Below are 22,233 nucleotides of genomic sequence, written 5' to 3'. Positions count from 1 at the left end.
AGATGGAAGCCTATCAGAGTTGGTCAGAATAGACTAGCCATTTTACACCTCCTTTTCGCTGATGATTAATTGATTTTACGGAGGTTAACATGGAACAGATGGAGAACATAGAGAGAACTATAGATTGATTTTGCAGTGCATCAGGACTAAAAATTAGCGAGGCCAAAAATCACCATTGTTTTCTCGAACAATGTCAAAAGAAAATAAAGGAAAACTATTAAAAGAAAATGCCATTTTCAAGAGCAGCAATGTCTAAGGAGATACCTAGGAGTCAAACTCACAAACCAAAGGAAGGGCAAGAAAAGTTCAAAAATGTTTTGGATCGAGTCAAAGAAATTGCAAGGGTGGAAAGCTCAATGCCTTTCATTGGTTGGGAGAGTTACCCTAGCCAAATCAGTCTTGAGTTCTATAGTGAACTTTGAAATGCAACATTCCAAGGTGCATAACGGGATTTGCAAGGAGATAGAGAAATTACAGCAAAAATTCATATGGAGAGAAATGTAAGAGCAGAGAAAATTTCTTCACATCAGTTGGAAAACATTATGCCTCCCCAAAGAACAAGGACGACTGGGGTGCAGAAAATTACAAGTTGTTAATGAAGCTTTCCTCCTAAAAATTCACTAGAGACTAAGGATGGAGACTAAATCATTATAGGTTCAAGTCTTTTTTCATAAGTACAATAAAGGGGAGCCATTAAGGTAGGATATGGTCAGCAAAAGATCGAACTCAGCTCTATGAAAGAAACTTGCTAAATACAAAGGAAATTGGATGAGAAAATTGGGTAGGCCTTAGACATTGGGGAGCAAATTATCTTTTGGAAGGATGAGTGGATGAAAGGAGATGGAAGCTTATAAAGCTTGCAATAGTAACAGTTTCAGATACAGAGAAAAATCTCTCAGCAATACAATTTGTAAATAACTTAAGTGAATGGAATTTAAATCTACTCAACAAATATCTCCCTAAACAAATCGTTGAAACTCTAAACATCAGACCTGCTCCTCCTCTACTATGTTACATCTGTGGTTTTCAACTTCAGGCTTCAATTTTCTCAAGTATACAATACTGTTTATGGTTATCCTTTCAAAACTTGGCCATTGTGATTTTTGACTAATCTTCTTCCTTTCCCTTGTGATACTTTGATAGGTCCATGCTCATAAAAATCCAATGGCAGAAGATGTGGACTATTTTGCTGTTGCTAGGAGGAATGATGGCATAGTCGGTGCAGAGTTAGCTAACATAGTTGAGGTTGCTGCCATCAACATGATGCGGGATTCAAGGACTGAGGTAATATCTCCTATTGAAAAGGATTTAATACTCAGACCACCAATTGTAGCTTGCATACTTTTATTTACTACTTTTCATTGTGGCAGATTACTACTGATGACTTGTTACAAGCTGCACAAATGGAAGAAAGAGGAATGCTGGATAAAAAGGAGAGAAGCATGGAGACTTGGAAGCAAGTAGCTATTAATGAGGCTGCAATGGTTGTCATAGCTGTGAACTTCCCTGATCTTAAAAATATCGAGTTTGTATGGAATTTACACTATATCCACTTTGTAATTGACATAATCTCACCTTATCTGATTGATTGTTGGTAGAAAAAATTGACATTTTAGCTTTATGTTGCTTTTGATGCAGGTCACAATTGCTCCCAGAGCTGGTAGGGAATTAGGTTATGTGCGGGTGAAGATGGATCCTATCAAATTTAACGAAGGAATGCTCACGTATGGATTCTTTGCTTAGACCAATTAAACTGCATTACATTGCACTTTTACAGAATTGTGTTTAGAGCCTTTCATTGTTTCTCTAATTTGTAACTACTAATGTCATGCAGTCAATAATCTGTCCTAGATCATATTACCGTTCAACTAGCTTCCCGTGCAGCTGATGAAATTTGGTTTGGGAGTGATCAAATAAGATAAAATTTCCACTTGCTTTCCTTAAGTTTCCTCACTCCTTTTTATTTGCTTCATTGGTTCTTTTTGGTTGCTGTTTTAACTTGTTTTACAATATTTCAGTTGAGTACGATATGGGCCGAAACTGCAGACAAAGCGAGGTCTGCAGCAAGGATATTTGTTCTTGGTGGGCTTTCAGAGAAGCACCATGGAATTACCAATTTCTGGGTGGCAGACCGAATAAACGTATGGGTTCTCTCTCTCAAGATTTCTTTCATCTGGTGTACTTGCATGGCTCCATAAAACCAATACCTCCCAGCATTCTTGACCTTAGAGCTGCCAAGCACAGAAAATTCCAACAACTTCGTAATGATGAAAATCAGACAGCTTTAAAGAGCAACTCTTAAGAAATGCCACAACCAGTTTTGAGACTAGTTTACTTTATAGTCATATTTATTGTACCTTATTCCTGTAGCATACTGAAATCTGTGTTGATTTCCATTTGATTTCCTAATGAAAATTTTTTAATTGGACTATAGGATTTGCTTTTGCAGATTTAATTGGGAAATGTCAGTGCCGAGTGCCAACAAATACTCTGGTATGTAGCTCAAACCTCTTGTCTATTTGTATTCTCTAAACTCAAACTTGTCAAATATGTATAGGTTGCAATTTAATTATCTGGTCTTTGAATTTTATTCCATTGACTTTGCTATGATACTTTTAGCAATAGTTTTCTCTGCATGAGGTACCGAGGTTGAATGTTAAGGCAGTGGAATCTGATCCTGGTTTTTTAATTTCTTTCACTTTAAGCAAATAATATTAATACCTTTGTAACATGAGTCATAGGTTTATATAAAACATTGCTGTTTAAGTGTTTATCATTCAAATAAATAAAGTATGCAGAACAAGAAATCACCAAGTCCTACAATGTTTACAGTCAACATGGGACAAAGATAAATTCAAGTTCTAGTAAGACTGGACATTTTATGCGAAACTTGATTATGGAGATGTAAACCGTTCAACTCTGCCACCTTGATGAATTTGTCACCACGACAAAGTCAACTTTCAAATGACAGAATCTGGAGGTATTAATCCAAACATTTTCTGACACGTGGAATTCAACTTGAAAATAGTTAAGTGGGTTCCTGTTTCTATATATAATAAATATAAGGGCTAAATATAAATATATGGTCCATCGTATGTGGGTTGTGATAGGATTATTATAAATTTGTAATATGTGTTCCTTATTCTTTTAAAGAGAAATACAAGCTGGAATGTCTTATTGCATTTCATTTGTTTGATTGACTTAGTTCTTTCTTTGTTTAAATTTTAAATTAAACAAAATACGAAATTCTTTTTTCTTTTCCTTATTCTTTGTTAAGATTATCATGTGTTCATCCATCTTTCACATTTTTCGTTCCATTATAAGTGTGGTAGTATTTGTTGCACTTCCAATGAAGGTTCTAAATTTAGTTTGATTTGGTAAACTTTTTTAAAAATGTATTTGTGTTTTTTAAAAATATAAATTTTTTATTTTATATTTGGTAAATAAAAAATATTATGTATTTATGCTTGTATCTTTTAAAAAATAAAATTATTTTTAAAAACACATAAAATAAAATTTTTTAAAGTTAGTTTGTATTTATCAGAATTAAAAAATATAATATGAGGAGTGTTAAGAGACCAACAGATTTTAAAATTTTTAGTCATCAATTAACTATTATTAATATTTTTAATAGTGTGAGATTACATCTAATGATATGTGATTACTCTCTTTTTTTTTTAATGGTCAAGTGTTGGCCATATTTTAATAAAGTGGTGGCCCCTAAACTTTTTCTTATATAATATAACTCTTACATTTATATTTATTATGATATTTTAAATTTTAAAAATTATTTTACCAAACGTAATTGTTATTGTTTGTACTTATTAAAAAATAATTTTAATTTAATTTATCAAATACAGATGTTATAATTTTAAAAATTATATTTTAAAAATTATATTTTATAAACTATTTTTAAAAAGTAAAAAATTACCAAATTAAGTCTCATAGTATTTATCGTTTGGATCTCACTCGAATTCTGATAGCAAATATTTAATTCCTAACTCGCTATTTCAAGCATCAATGCATCATTACCTAATTACTTGGAATCTCCTTATTAAAATTCATTAATTTTGCATATTTAAACTAAGTTTATGCGTTTTCCAACTAGCTTACTAGAAAAAATGAAAAATATTTCAACTGTTTTTTTGGGCATTATTATTTTAATAAAAAATATTTTTTTAATAAAAAAATATATTTTTTATTTTTAAATGTGTTTGATAAATTTTTAGTAGTAAAAGTAAAAGCATTAAAAAAATAAAAAATTTTTTTTTTGAGAAGCTGTAATTTACATCTTTTTTTAAAAGATCTTTTTTTTTAAAAACAAAAAAGATGTTTTCATATTTTTTTATGTAATAAATAAACAAAAAAGTACTTTTATATCGTTATACCCAAATATAATTGATAAATAAAAAGATATTTTTGTATGAGATACCCAAACATAAAATTACTTTTATTTTTTTATAAGATCTTTTAAAAAAAGATAACAAAAAAAATTTTTTTTTAGAAGTTTATCAAAATAAGCACCAAAATGACTTGATAGATAATTCGAGATGGAATTATTATAACAGCAAAAAAATTTTAGTTTAAATTGTCAGTGTGATGTCAAAATTAGAAGAGCTTCAACTAAAATAAAAAAAGATAGAAAAAAACATAATATATTACTTTAAGTTTATTTATTACTTTTAAAATCATTGAATTTTAAAAATAAAATTATATTATTAGTATAAATTCTAGAGTATTTATGTTAATATTTTTCAAATAACTCATTTACTATTACAATTTCTCTTATTAGTTTATTCTTTAGATTTCAATCAATAACAAGATTGAGGGGTGCTTTACAACGCCCTATATATAAAAATATTTTTGTTCATACACAAAATATTTTTGTTAATATAATAAAATAATTAAAAATCAATTAAGTATGTAATGAAAACAAAAATATTATTTGTTTATTGTTACTGTTAAAAGTGTGAATCGAAAATTAAGAAAATAGAGATATAAATAGAAAAAGAGAAAAGAGATTATTATTGTTTAGACATTGATCAAGAATCAGAGAGTTTAACTCTCTTAGAATGAAGGAAGTAGTTTATATAAGCCAGCTTCTCATGCAGACTTTCAAACTAACTTCCTCACATGTCAGATCCTTTAATTAATGGAAACTGAATTCTAACTAACTTGAATAACAATTTATTATATCAGTGACATTTTTTCTTAAGTTGCTAATTTTGACACAAAATTGATAACTTACAACCTGAATTATACTGCATGAAAGGAACTGAACAGAGAAAAAATGAGAAAAAAAAGAAAAAATTACATACACTTGCACCAAATGATCATCATTACAATTAAAACGAAAAATGTCACTGATATAATAAATTGTTAACCAAGTTAGTTAGAATTCAGTTTTCAAGTTAGTTAGAATTCAGTTTCCATTAGTTAAAGGAACTGACACGTGAGTAAGTTAGTTCGAAAGTCAGTTTGAAAATCTGCATGAGAAGCTGGCTTATATAAGCTAGTTCCTTCGTTCTAAGGGAGTTGAACTCTCTGATTCTTGATCAATGCCTAAGCAATAATAATTTCCTTTCTCTTTCTCTCTCTATATCTCTATTTTCTCAATCTTCGATTCACACTTTTAACATGGTGCGATGAGCCATTGCCATTGCAATGCAACTACATTCTCCTTCTAATTCATCTGTCTTTTTCTTCCATTCTCTTACTGATTTTCTTTCCTCTCTTCTCTTCAACTCATACAATAGAGATGATGAGAACGTTATCATCAATGCATGCTCCATTAGCTTGTTGATAAGTTCCGATCACGAGTTCTAGAGAAGAAGATTTTCGGCATCGATCACCTCAATTGCAAAGAACTTGTAACGATTTGATGGATTCGAACCCAATGAATCCGAGTTCCGTTACTTCAGGCCTCGATTTACATACAATAGCTACGATTGTAGCTCAGGTTAACGCGATTCAAGCAGTAAGCTTGCGTAGTTCAGTGAATCCGATTATGGATCCTTCCAGTCCCTTCTTTTTACACCCTGGTGAATATCCAGGTAACTCCTTGATCCTTTTAGTTCTAGATACCACAAAATATGGTTCTTGGTCACGTTCAATGCAAAGAGCACTAAAATCAAAGAATAAGCTGGGTTTTGTGGACGGTTCTTTACCGAAACCTACCGAAGATGATCTTGTGTTCCATGCTTGGGACAAATGCAACAATTTAGTAGTTTTTTGGATTACTCGCTCGCTAAGCCCAGAGATTGCAAATAGCGTACTTTGGAATGGAGTTGCTTCTGATATTTGGGATAAATTGAAGAAAAGATTCTATCATGGAGATGTATTCCGCATAGCCGAATTAGACGAAGAGTTGTTTTCGACGAGACAAGGAGATCTCACCGTCACTTCCTATTTTATGAAATTAAAAGGGATATGAGAGGAATTAAAAAATTTGCAGCCTGTCCTGCCTGCACATGTTCACCTACGTGCGCCTGTAGCCTCATCGGCATCTTGCGTAGTTATTGCCAAGATACATTTGTCGTAAGGTTTCTTAGGGGACTCAATGATCAGTACTCAACAGCAAGAACAAACATAATGATGATGAAGCCTTTACCTTCAGTTGATATTGCTTTTTCCTTCGTGCTGCAACAGGAAAGACAGCTTCTTGGGAATGATTCATTTGATTCCAAACCATTACTCAATGCCGTTGAGAGGCAAACCAATTATACACCTTCTCTCACTCCTCGAGGCCGAGGAAGGGATATTAGAGGTGGCAGATCTAATATAAAACAATGTTCCTTCAGTGACAAAACGGGTCATCTAGTTGATACATGCTATAAAAAGTACGGTATGTCTCCACACATCAAGCAAAGGATGATCCAATCTGCTAACAACATCACTGCTGAGATTGATGAGAATGAAGACAGTGACACTCTGGATTTGTACAAGGACAGTAACAATGCAGGTGTTTCTTTTACTTTGGAGCAAAAGGAAGCTATACTAGCCTTACTGCAACAGTAAGGAGCCACCAATCATCATAGTGTCAATCAGTTTTCATTGACCACAAATTTTCAGCCATCACAGACCTTTGCAGCAAATTTCATTGAAGGTAGATCACTTTTCTCACATAAACCTGCACCAATCAGGTCAACTTCCTGGGTCATTGACACAGGAGCAACAGTACATGTTACATTTACACTTACAATTTTTCACACTTATCAGTGGCATTCAATGCATAAGTCCATTTAGAATCAACTTACCAAACAAATGTATTTTAATTGCTACAATTTCAGGCACTGTCAAGATTTTTAATTCTCTATACTTAACCAATGTATTGTACTTATTTGACTTTGCTTTAAACCACATATTAGTTTCGAGTCTCATTAATTCAATCGATTGTCAATTTGTTTTTAACAAATTTAATTGTAAAATCCAGGACTATCATATAATGAAGAAGATTGGAGCAGCTGAGATCAATGGAAGTTTATACAAAATAGCATAGCCACACGATTCTCACTTAACGGCACATACATTAAGCATTGCAACAACAACACAATTAGTTTTAGAAACTGATCCCAATGTACTTTGGCACCATAGGCTAGGCCATGTACCATTTTATAAGTTGCATAATATTCTCATTTGTACCCTTGACTACAGTATCTCAAGTTCAATAAAAATGCTCTTAGTTACCCATGTGATCCATGTGATCCCTGTCATTATGCCAAACATTAAAAAAAAAAAAAAAAAAAGCTTTTTCCTTAAGTACCTCTAAGACTTAAGTATACAACTATTTTCAAAACAAATAAATATACAAACAAAATATTAAGTATGTACAAAAATTGGTTATTAAATTAACTATAATGTATTTATGTATGAATACATGTATTATTCAACTTATTTTTTATATATATTTTATATTTTAACATATATATTATATAAATAACTTACTTAATAATTAATTTTTAATATACACATAGTATGGTTGAATCTTTTATACAGTCATCTATAATTCATAAATTATTATTTGTCAACCCAGACCAATTCTCATTTTTGAATCTTAATTATTTGAGGGGTTTAGTCATTTTGTGTTTAATAATAGGCTCCCAAATAATAGTCATTCCGTGTTTAATAATAGGGGTTTTGTACATTTAATATCTCTAGTTATAAACTTATTTCATTTAATATTATTTAATTATTTCGACAATAATTAAAAAATATAAAATTTGGTAAATTTGGACTCATCGGCCGATTTCTATTAATTTTTAAACATTTTTTTTTATAGAAATTACTTCAAGAGCATCAACTACTAGTCTACTACAGCTATACATTACTGTCCCTTTCCTCCACTTAGTCGCAAATAAGAGGTTTCACAGGGTTTCTCACTCCAAAGTCTCATTTCCATACGGGCATAATTTCTTTGAGTCACTTTAATGTCCGTCACTATAAAGGAAGAAGAGTCTAGTATGATAAAAGTATGTCTTGCATATGCAAATATATATTCATAGATCCCATTAATTGACCCAACATGTAAGTCAATTACTTTTGTAACTTAATGCATGCATGCTATTTTTGACCAGGTCTTAGGGTATATAAGATTCTAGAAACTTTTTATGGTGATGAAAGTATGTTTAGAACCTTAAAAGATTTGAGTATGAAAAAAAATTAAAAAAAAATTAGGGGGATTAATTCATAAATATGCTATTTTTATAAGAGTCTAAAATTCAAAAACAATACCATACAAAAAATTTTATCTATTGCTGTATCAGTATATCTTATTATTTATCTATTTTTCAGTTATATTGGTATTATTACTACTACTACTACTACTATTATTATTATTATTATTATTATCTAATTTACTAAAAATTTGTTTAATATGATATAAAATAAAGATTTTTTTACCTCACTGCTTCAAAAATACGTGTATATTTTTCTTTACAAGACTAAAATAATTTATTAACTACTTCGACCACAAACAATTTGAATTATTGATTACTACTTATTTACCATTACTAAAGATTTAGTAAGTTATAACAATTAAATGCTATTTAATTTAAATTGATATGAACAATTCTAAATATAAATAATTAAAGCATCATAGTTAATAATCATAAATGTATTTAAATTCTAAATGTTAGTCCTTTTAATTTGTCAACTAAATATATTTTAAAAACTTATTAAATTTACAAGAATAAAAAAAATTTAGAATTTAGATTACTCATTATTAGTTGTAACTATTAATACAATAAAAAACTTTTAAATTTTATAAAAATATTTATAACAATTATAAATACACAACAGAATCTTGATTATCAATAAAATTAAAATAATAATTACAACTAAATATTTATTAATTTTTTTATAAAGTTCAAATATCCTAACAAAGACAAAATCAATTTTAAAATTATTACATAAAGGATATTTTGGTATTTTTATGTTTAATGTGAAAAAATATTTACTTTTTAAAAATAAATCTGGAGTTTCAATATTTAAAAATTAAAATCAAATTTTAATTTGTATTACAATTAAACAATTTTATAGGTAAAAGGACATTTTTTGTATAAAATATTATTTATTTATGTATTACCAAAGCTTCATCATCGCATCCCATAGATTCAACCTACCTGCCGAAGATGCCTACAATTTCCAGAAATAATGAATCATTGCATCTTTTATTGTGTAAAATCAAAGGAAATTTGGTAAAAAAAATGGGTTTACCAGCTAATAGAAGGGGCACTGAAGACAATGATTTCTATGTTGAGTGGAACTTGAAAATGGGAGTCTTGCGTACCCAACCCAATAACTTCTTTCACAGAATGATGATGGTGATTTTGAGCTGGTCCTTATAGAAGGCTAGAAACATGTTCATCTTTGATAATGTATCAACTCGTGTGGAAGAGATAATGGCGTCAACTTTGAAGTTGCAGAAAGAGTTTCAACAAATTCCCACTTCCTAATTTGATGAGCACTTTACCTTTTGTTTCTCTTATTAGATTAGGGAAAGTATGAGGAGTCAATGGAATATTTATACAATGTGTACAATGGAAGTTTAGAGAGTATTAGAGATATAATTATTAGTGTTACATTTTTCCAACCCCAAAATCAATTTAAGCTTTTGGGAAGATGTTTATTATCGCTAGTACTCGGATGGTTATTCTAGATAGTATGGGAGATGTTCATTTTGTAACTCAATAGCCTATTGTACACATTATACAAATAGTTCATTGTCTCCCTAGTGAGATCTATTAGATTATTATATGATGTTATCTTTATAGTAGAACGTTAAGAGTCCCCCTTTTCCTTATTTATCCCATATATGAACTTATATGTTTCTTTCATTTTATGAATGAAATTATCTGACTTTGAAAAAAAAAAAAAAATTAAATTACTAACTGTTTGACTTATTTAAGTAAAAGAAAAATTAAATTACTAACTTATGGCACTAAGTATTTATATGTAAAAGAGGAGATTTTAAATTTAAATCTTTATTTTTCATTATATTTATATGTATTTTTACGAAAATACAAATTTTATATTAAGAGTGTAGGTTTTACTATTATATTTTTTTAATTAATTTTAAAAGAACTAAAATTAGACTGTAATTAATATATGTGTAACCTCTTTGTCTTTAATTACCATATTAATTTAAAATAAAAAAAGATTGAAATTTTCTATTTTAATATATAAAAAAACAATTAAAGAATTGACTATATTTACTTAATTAATAGAATTATATGAATAATAAATTAAATAATATCATTGTATTATTCGTTACATATGTAGTTACTAATATTTATTTACTACTCAGTTTAAATATATATAAATTACATAATTTGTAAATAACAATTTCAAATTTGATATTTACTTTTGGTGATAATTTTGTTAAAAGATATGAATTAATTATATATATTTTTTATACTAATAAAACAAAGTAAATAAAGATACCAGTTTTTTTTATCAATGTAAAAAAGAAGAGATAACTGATTTTTTTATTTAGAATTGGTATTTACTTTTATATATATATATATATATAATAAATTAATTTTATTAAATACATATTTATCACAACACAAATTCATATTTTTTCACTAAATTTATACTTACAATTATTAACATAATTGGACTATCTTCCAATTCACTTATAATTTTATCAATTTAGAAGCCATCTACATAATATTAAAAATTAGTATAATCATCATAACCACAAAAATAATATATTCTCTTTAGGCTTTAAAGAATCAATTCATACTTTTTTTTTATCATAGACAAATTCAAGATTCTAGTCCAAGATTCTAGGATCAGAATTAATCATCTCTAAACAACGAGGCTGGTAAAATAAGAAAATAAAAGGTTTAATTATTTTTAAATTAAAGTAATAATACTTAATAAATATAATAGAAATTATAATTTTAATATAATAATTATATTTCTATTATTTTCTCATTTTACTAATAATATAATTTTAGACGATCTTTTTAGAGAGGCATTTGGTAAATATTTATAAGTATAATTACTAAAAAATATTCATATATCTATATTTGTGGTTACATTGCTAAAATATTTTTTAAATATCATTTCGTCATTTTTAAAATTATTCTTGAGTTTAGATACAGTGTAGAAGATTATTTTAAAAAAAAACTAGTAATTTATATAAGTTAATGAGACACTTAAATCTCCTTATGTTGGATCTGGTGACATGAAAAAGACAGTTACCTCCATGAAGTGAAAATCAAACTAAGCTTTATAATTTGTAGGTAGAACTAATAACCTCTTTGCAATATCCAATCATATTGTACCATGTGATTTTTAATTATAAAACATTATTACTTTGAAGATATGGAGACGAGTGATAAGATTTCTTGGTCTTTGTTATTATGAGTCATTTTGAGTTTTTATGAATTTTTTTAGGATTTTTTATTTTAATAAATAAAATAATTATAATAACTACTGAAATAAATCTTTTAAAAAATATTTATCGAAATAAATATTTCTCTATTATCTCGTTTACAGTGTAAACGAGATATAAAAAGACAATTTTTCAACTACTATAAAAGGATGTGTAACTTTTAGCATTTTTTCATAAATATTTTATATCTTTTTCTGTCTCGTTTTTCTCACAAAAATAACGCAACAATGGCCAGTAACAACGTATACATAGTTGTGTGTGTTTATCCCAATTGTCGTATGAGAAATAGCAACAACTAGGGGTGGCAAGCGGGGAAGTCCGCCCCGCCCCGCCCCGCCAGAAGCCCGCTCTTAGGCGGGCTGGCCCGCCCCGCCCCGCCTAGTGAGGCGGTCCCAAAATCCCAGCCCGCCCCGCCTAACGGCGGGCTGGTGGGCCAGCGGGCTAAGCCCGCCAAATATCATTTTTTTTTTTACTTTTAACTATTAAATAATATATATAAGGCATAAAAAAATCTCTTCTGTTTTTTACTTTTAACTATTATAATTTTTATATTCACAAACATTAAAGTCTTTGTAATTATAAATATCTAATAAACATAATTATAAACCAAGTTTTCATCCAAAACATAATTATAAATATTGTTCCCAAAGCAAAATAAACATAATCCAAAACATAATTATAAATATTGTCTCTAAAACAAAATAAACATAATCCAAAACACTCAATTTTCATCTTCATTCTCTTGTAAGTTGGGTTGGGAGAAGTTGGGTTTTGGTAAAAAAAATTGTAAAAATATCCCCTTGCTAAAAAATACTAAGCCCGGCGGGGAAGTCCGCCTCGCCCCGCCAAAGTCCGCCAAAACCTGCGGTTTAAGCGGTGTGGGTTAAGCGGGCTTTTGCTATTTGGCGGTCCCAATTTTCTAGCCCAACCCGCCTTTTTTGGCGGGTTGCGCGGACCGGCCCGGTGGATTTAGGCCCGTTTGCCACCCCTAGCGACAATGAGTGACATTTGAGTGTGAGAATCCGATACTGTTGCACATTCAGCGTGTAAGTACGTTGTCGGAGTTGAAGAGTTTGATATTGAGTAACCTCGGTGGTACAGAAGCGAGGGAGGTCGGAAGGGTGGGATATAGGTTGCTAGCACCCATGGGGGAATTGTCAAAAGTGAAATCTCTGACGGGCACTGTGTCGCCGAATCCAGCCTCAACCAGATACGGGACGATGGCGTTGGGTGGAGGAAGGATATGACTCACTCGTCGGGACAGTAGAAGGCGAGGCCTCTCTGAAGAATAAAAATAATTCAACCTTATAAAGAAATAATTTTAATTTTTTTTTATTGAATTCTTACATTTTTTAGTTTTGTAATTAGATCAATTTAATATGATATACAAAACATTAATGTTAAATAAATATTTCTTTCTAACTTACATATTTCTATGTTTCTGAATTACACAAATTTTTAAGTTACATATTACATACTAAATAAAACCTAACTAGAACGATATAAGTAATAACAACTTAGCACAAGTAAAACAGAGTTTCAAACTAATAATTATGATCTAGTTCTTCGCGGCTACCCTAACCATGGCCACATACAAAAAATATTTCCAAATGGGATTGCACAGAATTAAATACAACAGAACTAACCTCAAAGTCGGCTGCCCCAATGTAATGCGATGTCTCGTTCAGCCTGTTGATATCTCCGTCAACAGGCTTTATCTCGTTTATAGTGTAAACGAGATAAGCATGCACGTATCTTGTTTACAGTGTATATCTCGTTTACAGTGTAAACGAGATAAGAAAAGGTATTTATTTCAATAAATATTTTTTAAAAGATTTATTTCAATAATTATTATAATTATTTTATTTATTAAAATAAAAAATCCAATTTTTTTGTTTAAATACACACTGTATTTGATTTTTTTTATAGGTTAACCACAGAACCAAAAATATCGTATAGTATTATTTTCAATTTATATTATTATCTCATGTGATTTTTTTACTCCTTTGTAATGAAGTGTTGAGAGATCAAAGAATATAACCACCTAGCTATAGGTCCTATCAACTTGAGAAAATTATATTCATCTAATGACATTTAGTGGTGCTACTAATTATTCACGAGATAAAATTTGTGGTCGAATAATGAACCATATATTGACTCCAAACGCATGAGATGATGGGTAAGATGAAAAACAAAAAGGAAGTGGATTCTTGAGTAGGCCACCTGAAAGCTGAAACTATTTTCCATAATTTACTACTCCTAACAAAGTTGGCACTAACCTTCTACTTTTAATGTGAGTGGTCAAAATTATGAATAACAAAGAACATAAATGCCTTGCTAAATTCAATGGCAATTTGATGGCAATAATGTAAGTTTATTATATAATATCTATATCTATGTATGGAATTATGAGTTTATGACTAAGAGATTGTATTGTCGAAATTTTCATCTGCCCCTGGAGTACACATGGAAAATTTCTGTTTTATTTTGGACAGTTCATACATACATGTATACAACAAGTCAACAATTACAATGTGATTGACTCCAACAACTATAAGCCCAGAAATACATAATGATAAAAACAAGTAATTAAAAAAAGAGAAATAAAAGTTGTATGCTAAATAATCCTATAATTACAAGGCAAAATATATACTTACAAAACTTGTTTCATGCAAGACTAGTTATTATTTTTGAAACCTGTAAGCTTGCTCATTGTTATCATCTCAAATGGCTCCAAAAGACAAGCCTGTGTAGTAGCTGATAGCTCTTGTGCGACAGAACGCATTGTGGGTCTGGACTCTGGAACCAAACGTGTGCATGCCAAAGCTGTGGTCACTGTGAACACCACTGCCTCAGCTAATTGCCCTGTTGGAGGTGGCAGCCTCTGGTCTAACACATCCCTCAGAAGCACCTGTGAATCTTCCATGGATGACAAGGACATGTTTGAGGATAGAATTGTCAAGAGTTCTCCAGGGTGTTTTCCCATTATTATCTCCAACACCACCACTCCGAAACTATACACATCACACTTGTCAGTGACCCTCATTGTTTGGGCTAGTTCTGCAAATTACACATTTTGTTAATGACCTTTCAACACATATAAAAAATTGAAATTGGTTGTAGTGTATAGTAGTAATGCATACATACCTGGAGCCATGTAGCCATAAGAACCAGCCACTGAGGTCCAAGTTGAAGCGTCAGAGCTTAAAAGCTTTGCAGTGCCGAAATCCGCAAGACGAGGTTCAAAGTCCAAGTCCAATAGTATGTTATTCATTGTTACATCTCTGTGCACAACTGGCGGATAGCAATCAGTGTGTAAGTAGGCAAGTGCATGTGCTATTCCCTGCACAATTTTCATCCTCTTGTTCCAGCTTAGCTCCAATATTCCTTCCTCTCCATACAGCACTTTTCGCAAGCTTCCTTTCTCAACATATTCGTAAACCAAGAACATCTGTTTCCTCCTTGAGCAAAAACCATATAGCTTGATTATGTTGCGGTGTCTCACACCTGTCAGTGTTCTTATCTCGTTCTCAAAGCTCTGGCGGTTTACTGGTGAAATGTCAATAGAGTCCGAGATATTGAGTCTTTTGACAGCAACAACTTGACCTGTAGGTAATTCTGCTTTGTAAACACTTCCAAATCCTCCCTTTCCAATGCAATACCTATCATTGAAGTCATCAGTGGCCTTGGCAAGTTCAGAGAATGTGAATTGTCCATCCCTTCCCCACACAATGCTAAGAGCTTTATCACTAGTTTGAGTGCTTTCGGACTCTTCGTCATTGAGTTTGGGGTGTTGTCGCCATACAAGGATTGCAACACATATCACTCCCAATAGTAATCCACAAATTGGTATAAGAACACCAAGAAGGACCCTTTTGTCAACTCCTCCAGATTTGTTTCTGTTTGTAATGCATGGATGTAAACCTTTTACCTCACCACACAAACCTGGGTTTCCTTCATATTTAGCATTTGCTGTTTGGAAAATACCATCAGTTGGGATTGGACCAGTCAAGTTATTGTAAGAAAAGTCAACGGAATCAAGGCTGAGCATGTTGACCAAAGATTCTGGGATTCGGCTAGATAAATAGTTGTGTGAGACATTGAGAACCTCCAATTTTGCAAGCTTTTCAAGGTTCTGAGGAATTTCTCCTGTAAGAGAGTTGCTGCTGAGATCCAAGAGGATCTGGAGTGATAACAGATTGCCAAGTTCAGATGGTATCTCCCCTGATTGATTATTATGGCTTAAATTCAGGCTTACTAATTTTTGAAGATTACCAAGCTCTTTAGGAATGCTTCCAATAAAATTGTTGTCGGAAAAATCAAGAAAATTAAGATTAGCCAAACTGCCAATACTTTGAGGAACTTCTCCAGACATATGATTCTTGCTCATGTTGAACATAAAGAGCTTGGTTAGTTTTCCCATTTCAGGTGGGATATTGCCTGTGAATTCATTGGCGTCCAAACGCAGATATGCCAGTTCACTCAGCTTACTCAACTCGGAGGGGATTGTTCCTGAAAGTTTATTTTTACTCATTTCCATCCTGGTCAGGTTGACACATTCACCCCACTTTGGAGATAGCTCACCAACAAGACGATTTTCACTGAGTGAGATAAAATCAAGACTTGGATAAACCCCAAATGCTTCTGTTATGTTATCAGAGAATTGATTAACATCAAGCCGAAGTTTAACTAGTCTTGAACAATTTCTCAAAGACTTTGGCAAAGATCCTGAAAAACTGTTGTTATTGGCTGCCAAAATAGTTAACACAGTACCATTACACAAGTCAGGTGGCAATTCTCCTGAGAAACTGTTGTTTGAAAGGTAGATTGTATCCAAATTAGGACTATACTTTCCAAATTCTTGAGTAATGTTACCCGAGAATTTATTGCTAAACACAGAAAAATGCACTAGAGCAGGCAGTTGAGCTATCGTATCTGGTAACTCTCCACTTAATTTGTTGTTGTTGACATCAAAATATTGTAGTGATTTTAAGTTTCCAATATCCTTGGGAATAGTCCCTGATAACTCATTGAAGAAAAGGTTCAAGATTGTAATATTTGTAAGATTCCAAATAGTTAGAGGAATCTTACCAGAGAAATGGTTGTCTGAAAGGTCTAATTGTATCATTTCCTTCAGGTTTCCAATCTCCACAGGTATTGGACCTGACATTGTGTTATTGTACAAGAAAAGGTAATTGATTTTTGTGAGCAAGCCAATTTCTGGAGGAACTCTTCCCGTTAAATTATTGTTTTGGAGTTGCAGAGATGTCAACTCGATCCAGTTTGAGATCAATGAAGCAGAAATTTGACCAGAAAAAGAATTTTCAGATAATCCCAATTGTAAAAGTTTGGTCAGATTGGATAATGATAAAGGTAAAGAACCAGTCAAAGTATTGCCTGCTAAAGCAAGAAAAGTTAGATTGCTGCATAGGCCAAGTTCAAAAGGGATTGAAGAATTCAAAAAGTTGGTGCTAAGATCAAGATGCTGGAGTTCTTTGAGTTGGCCTAAGGATGCAGGGATTGCCCCATGGGCTGAAATGTTATTCAATTCAAGAAACTGAAGGCCGGATATCAATACTATGTTTTCCGGAATAGGACCAGTAAACACGTTGTTTCCCATTCGAAGTTCTTTGAGATTTGAGAGCTTGGACAAATTGGGTGATAGTGGTCCTTGCATACCACAGTTTGTGAGGTTAAGGTACTCAAGCTTGCTCAAATTGGTGAACATGGATTCTGGTATTGTGGCATTGAAAGTATTTTGGGAGAGGTCAAGGAAAGTTAAGTTGTGGCACTTGAGCACAAAACTTGGAAATTCAGGGGTGAATGAATTGAAATCCAAGTCAAGGTGTGTTAGTGAAGGCAAGCATGAATATTGAGACCAGTTTCGAGATTCAAAGTAGTTTGATCCAAAGTCAAGGTACCATACCTTGGGGAGACTTGTGAGATGATAGGGAATGGTGCCAATGAAATTGTTGTTGTGAAAACTGAGATATTGAAGTTCCTTTAACTGGCCTAGCTCTGAAGGCAAAGTGTCTCCAAAAACATTGTTTCCCAAGTCTAAGAAAGTGAGCTTGGAGAGTCTTCCAATGGAAGATGGCAATGATCCACTGAAGTTGTTGCCGTTGAGGTTGAAATAAGTGAGGTTTGGAAGAGAAGAAAAAGCCAAGGCATCAAGAGTACCATTGAGGTAGAAATCAGAGAGGTTTATTTGGGTGATTGTTGTGTTTGTTTTGTCACAAAGAATGGCTTCCCAACTGCAAAGTTTGTCAAAGTTGTTGAGTGACCATGATTTGAGTGAAGAAGGAAGAGGAAGGGATAGAGTATTTTTCCATTTAACAAGTTCTTGTGCTTCTGTTATTGGGGATGCTGCGACTGAGGTATTTAATGTAAGTAGAGATACAAGAAATACCAGAAAGACAATAGAACGTGTTTTATGGAAGGTTGTCATGTCTAACAACCAAGTAAAATGCAAAGCTTTCTCACGGTGTTAAGGATGGTTCCTTCTTATATATAGTTGGCGTATGAAATTTGTTAGTGCCGGTCAAAGTGAAATGTTTCTTGAAAGAGATCTGTATATGAATAACAGGGCCTTTGTAATAAATTAAACTACTAAAATTGATTGAAAGAAAGTGAGTTCCTGTTTTTTGTATATAATAAATATAAATATATGGTCCATCATATGTGGGTTGTTTTTTTTTTTTTTTTTTTTACCAAAGATAAGAGACTCGAATCCGCAACCTCTTAATTGAGTATGGGGAGACTATGCCATTTGAGCTATTACTTATTGGCCAAAATTTAAAAAGATAGGAGACTCGAACCCGCAACCTCTTAATTGAGTATAAGGAGTCTATGGCATTTGAGCTATCGACTATATGTGGGTTGTGTTAGGACCTAGGATTATAATATCATTAATATGTGTTCAATGTTCATTATTCTTTTTAAAAGGAGAAATACAAGCTGGAATGTCTTGTTGACTTAGTTCATGTGTTCATCTATTTTTCACATGCTTAGTGTCATAATAAGTGGTAGTATTTGTTGCACTTGCTAATTTGCTATGAACTTTTTTATTGATATTATTAACCTTTAATTTAAATTTCACTTCACTTCTTATAGCAAGTATTTTATTTGGTCCAAATCATCCTAACTTGTTTCAACTATCATTACCTAAATTACTTAGAATTTTCTTAATAAAGTTCATTAATTTTGCATATTTATTTTTCATATTCAAACTAATAAGTTTATGTGTTTTTTAACTAGCTTAACTAGAAAAATATACCAATGAGTGGATAGATAATTTGGAATGAAATTGTTATATATATATATATATATATAGAATTTAGATCTTCTAAATTTTAAATTTGTATTTTAGAAGATAAAGTGTGATTTTTTACCCTTGAATGGTTTCTCTCTCATATTTATTTTTGGTCCCATTTATAAAATAAATAATGAAAAATTACACTTTATTTTCTAAAGTGAATTTTAAACTTTAGGAAATACAAATTCATATATATATGTCTCTCTGTGTGTTGTGTGTGGACGTGCACGCGTGTGTTGCAATGAAACTTCTCATTAATATTATTAACCGTTTAATTTGGATCTCACTTAAATTCTTATAGCAAGTATTTTATTTGCTCCAAGTTATCCTAATCGCTGTTTCAATTTTCATTACCTAAATTACTTAGAATCTCCTTAGTAAAGTTTATTCATTTTGCATATTTATTTTTCATATTCAAACTAATAAGTTTATGTGTTTTTCAACTAGCTTAACTAGAAAAGTGTGTGCGCGTGCATATATGTGCGTGTATTACAACAAAGCTTCTCATTAATATTGTTGATCATTTAATATAAATCTTACTTGAATTCTTATAAAATGTGTGTGTGTGCTGTAACGAAGTTTTTCATTCATATTATTAACCATTTAATTTGAATTTCACTTGAATTCTTATAGCAAATATTTTATTTGGTCCAAATCATTCTAACTCGCTGTTTTAATTATCATTACCTAAATTACTTGGAATCTCCTTAATAAAATTCATTAATTTTGCATATTTATTTTTTATATTCAAACTAATAAGTTTATGTGTTTTTCAACTAGTTTAGCTAAAAAAATATACCAAAGAGTGGATAGATTATATATATATAAAATCTGTGTTTTTGGCCTTGTATAACTTACAGATCAATTCTCAGTTTTGAATATTAATTACTTCAGGGGTTTAGTCATTCCATATTTGATAATAAAAAATATTATGTATATAATAAAATTAGTTATTAAAATTAATTATTATATATTTATGTATAAATATATATTATTTATACATAAATAATGTATATTTTATATTTTAATATATATTTATATTAATAACTGTTTTTAGTGTATAATTAATAATGGTTTAATGAAAAGGCCCCAAATATTGAAAGAATTTGCTAGCAACATCATCTTTTTACAGTTATATATTGTTGTCCCTTTTCTCAAACTAGTCTCAAATAAGAGGTTTCGCATGGTTTCCAACTTCAAAGTCTCCTTTCTATATGAGCATAATTTGGTTGACTCTTATATCTGTCACTATTGTATGTCTTGCATATGATAATATATATTCCGTTGTCCAATTAATTGACCCAACTTGCCAGTCAATTAGTTTTGTAAATTAGTGCGTGGTACTTTTGACGGGGTCTAAGGATTTTTAAGATTTTAAGATCGATTTTCTTTTTTAAAGGTGAAGTAAAAAACTAAGGTATCTAATTATTTTGAAATTAAACTAGTTATAAACATAATCAAAATTGCAAATTTAATATGATTAGACTTTTACCTTTTTTTTTCTTATTTTACTAATTTATTAATTTTAAAATGGTTTTTAAAAAATATTTAAATATTGAGTTAATGTTCACATCTTTTACGGTATCTTTTAACTTAGTAGGATTTTAAATTTTATTTAAGGGTCTTCCACCGAAAGCGGATTTAAGGGAGAGGGAAAAGGAGAGGGTAAGTGCCCAAGTGGGTGCCATGACCCGAGGGAAAATTTAGAAACTCCCTTATTTATATATTATAAGATGTGTAGATGTTAATAGAACTATAGAAGTCTTTCTAGCTGAATGGATAACTAGTAAGTAGTAACCCTTTCACTTTACAAGCATAGGTTCAATTTTTATTTCTTACATTTTGAACTTTTATCTAATGAACTTTTTTATATATTGTTCCTTTTACCTTTTACTTTTTACTTTTTCCCCTTAATTCTTGAGTCTGTTATTCTTTCCTGCTTAATTCTTGCATCTATTATATAAAAAACATTTAATTTTTATAACAACTAATTAAATGTAATAGGAAAATCTATATATATAAATGAAGTTATTTAAAAATTTATCTATTTTCTCATGATATTAACTAAATTATTTATTAATATGAATATATTTTAATATCTTATTTATTAATTTATTTTAAATACATATATCAAAAGTATTAGAGTAAATAATCTATATTTATTCTACATTCTTTATAATAATAAAGAATAAAAAAATCAGAATTTTATGTGAAAAGAAAAAAAAAACCTTATATAGATGAGCTTTTTAAAAAATTTCTTTAGTTATGAAGGATATTAACACTACAAGAAACACCGTTATAATCGACGGCAAAATCGATGGCGTGACATGTCGCTTTTAAATGTGTTGATTTTTCAAAAATCTAATAAAATCGATAGCTTGTCAAACCGTCACCAAATTTTAAATAAAATCGAAAACCTTTTTGTCGATAATATGAATTTAAGATTTATACATATTTAATGAAAGCGACACCCTGACTATTGATAATCTTATGTAAAATTGACGATACGACTGTCAATATTTGATTTTATTAAAATTGACAAATTAACCGTCGATTTAATTATTAAAGTACCAATAATATCGTCATCTATTTTATTTTTTTATCTATTTTAAATAAAAAAGCGACAACATTGGCGTCGATTTTTAATAGCCATATTTTTTAAATTATTTTTTTTCATTTGAAAACAGTAGACAATTAATGCAAATAAAATTTATACAAAATATTAGATAATTAATGAGGCAAATAAACCTTTAAATATAAAAATAAAATTTATACTAAATATTAGATAACAAATAATCTTCTAACATAAATATTCAAGACAAGAGAAATAACTAAATAAAAAATATTCGTCTAAATTTACTAATAATACAAAATATTTAAATCAAAGTAAATAACCTTATTCGTACTTATCTAAATAGTTATCATCTAAGTCATCGAGATCATTAGAATCATCTTTCATTTGAGAAACCATTTCCTTCTTCACTAGGCAGTGGTACTCAGAGGCATCATCAACAAC

At 30.5% G+C, this 22,233-nt stretch overlaps 3 protein-coding genes across 5 annotated transcripts; 2 read left to right on the top strand and 1 right to left on the bottom strand.

Moving 5' to 3' along the window:
- Positions 1-438: 438 nt before the first annotated feature.
- On the top strand, positions 439-3,238 carry LOC140179723 (probable inactive ATP-dependent zinc metalloprotease FTSHI 2, chloroplastic). 3 transcript variants are annotated; one of them, XR_011873545.1, is made up of 6 exons: positions 439-1,052; positions 1,144-1,284; positions 1,371-1,529; positions 1,639-2,141; positions 2,450-2,493; positions 2,833-3,238. XR_011873545.1 is itself a non-coding variant. In XM_072219392.1 (5 exons), the coding sequence occupies exons 2-5, from the start codon at positions 1,165-1,167 to the stop codon at positions 1,839-1,841; spliced, it is 372 nt and encodes a 123-aa protein (XP_072075493.1). In that variant the 5' UTR covers positions 440-1,052; positions 1,144-1,164; the 3' UTR covers positions 1,842-2,440. The 3 variants fall into 3 exon arrangements, 2 of the variants coding, with proteins under 2 accessions (XP_072075492.1, XP_072075493.1); XM_072219392.1 differs by lacking the exons at positions 2,450-2,493; positions 2,833-3,238 and having other exon boundaries at positions 440-1,052; positions 1,639-1,724; positions 1,835-2,440; XM_072219391.1 differs by lacking the exons at positions 2,450-2,493; positions 2,833-3,238 and having other exon boundaries at positions 1,639-2,440.
- Positions 3,239-5,881: 2,643 nt separating this feature from the next.
- Positions 5,882-6,433, top strand: LOC140180078 (uncharacterized). The gene has a single exon (XM_072220474.1). It carries the CDS (start codon positions 5,882-5,884, stop codon positions 6,431-6,433), a length of 552 nt encoding a protein of 183 aa, XP_072076575.1.
- A 7,882-nt stretch (positions 6,434-14,315) lies between these two features.
- Positions 14,316-18,450, bottom strand: LOC112758879 (uncharacterized). Its single transcript, XM_025807666.3, has 2 exons — positions 15,050-18,450; positions 14,316-14,962 (listed from the first exon to the last, which is right to left on the bottom strand). Exons 1-2 carry the CDS (start codon positions 18,348-18,350, stop codon positions 14,580-14,582), a joined length of 3,684 nt encoding a protein of 1,227 aa, XP_025663451.1. The 5' UTR covers positions 18,351-18,450; the 3' UTR covers positions 14,316-14,579.
- Positions 18,451-22,233: the final 3,783 nt, after the last annotated feature.

Source organism: Arachis hypogaea, chromosome 16, assembly GCF_003086295.3.
Source record: "Arachis hypogaea cultivar Tifrunner chromosome 16, arahy.Tifrunner.gnm2.J5K5, whole genome shotgun sequence".
NCBI classification, from domain to species: domain Eukaryota; kingdom Viridiplantae; phylum Streptophyta; class Magnoliopsida; order Fabales; family Fabaceae; genus Arachis; species Arachis hypogaea.
This window is presented reverse-complemented; position numbering and strand designations above follow the sequence as displayed.

Coding starts and splice junctions, on each gene's coding strand:
- LOC140179723 (XM_072219391.1), top strand. CDS start 1,165: ATGGCAGAAGATGTGGACTATTTTGCTGTTGCTAGGAGGAATGATGGC. Junction 1,285..1,370: donor TGCGGGATTCAAGGACTGAG/GTAATATCTCCT, acceptor TCATTGTGGCAG/ATTACTACTGATGACTTGTT. Junction 1,530..1,638: donor ATCTTAAAAATATCGAGTTT/GTATGGAATTTA, acceptor CTTTTGATGCAG/GTCACAATTGCTCCCAGAGC.
- LOC140180078 (XM_072220474.1), top strand. CDS start 5,882: ATGGATTCGAACCCAATGAATCCGAGTTCCGTTACTTCAGGCCTCGAT.
- LOC112758879 (XM_025807666.3), bottom strand. CDS start 18,350: ATGACAACCTTCCATAAAACACGTTCTATTGTCTTTCTGGTATTTCTT. Junction 14,963..15,049: donor TTATGGCTACATGGCTCCAG/GTATGTATGCAT, acceptor TGTAATTTGCAG/AACTAGCCCAAACAATGAGG.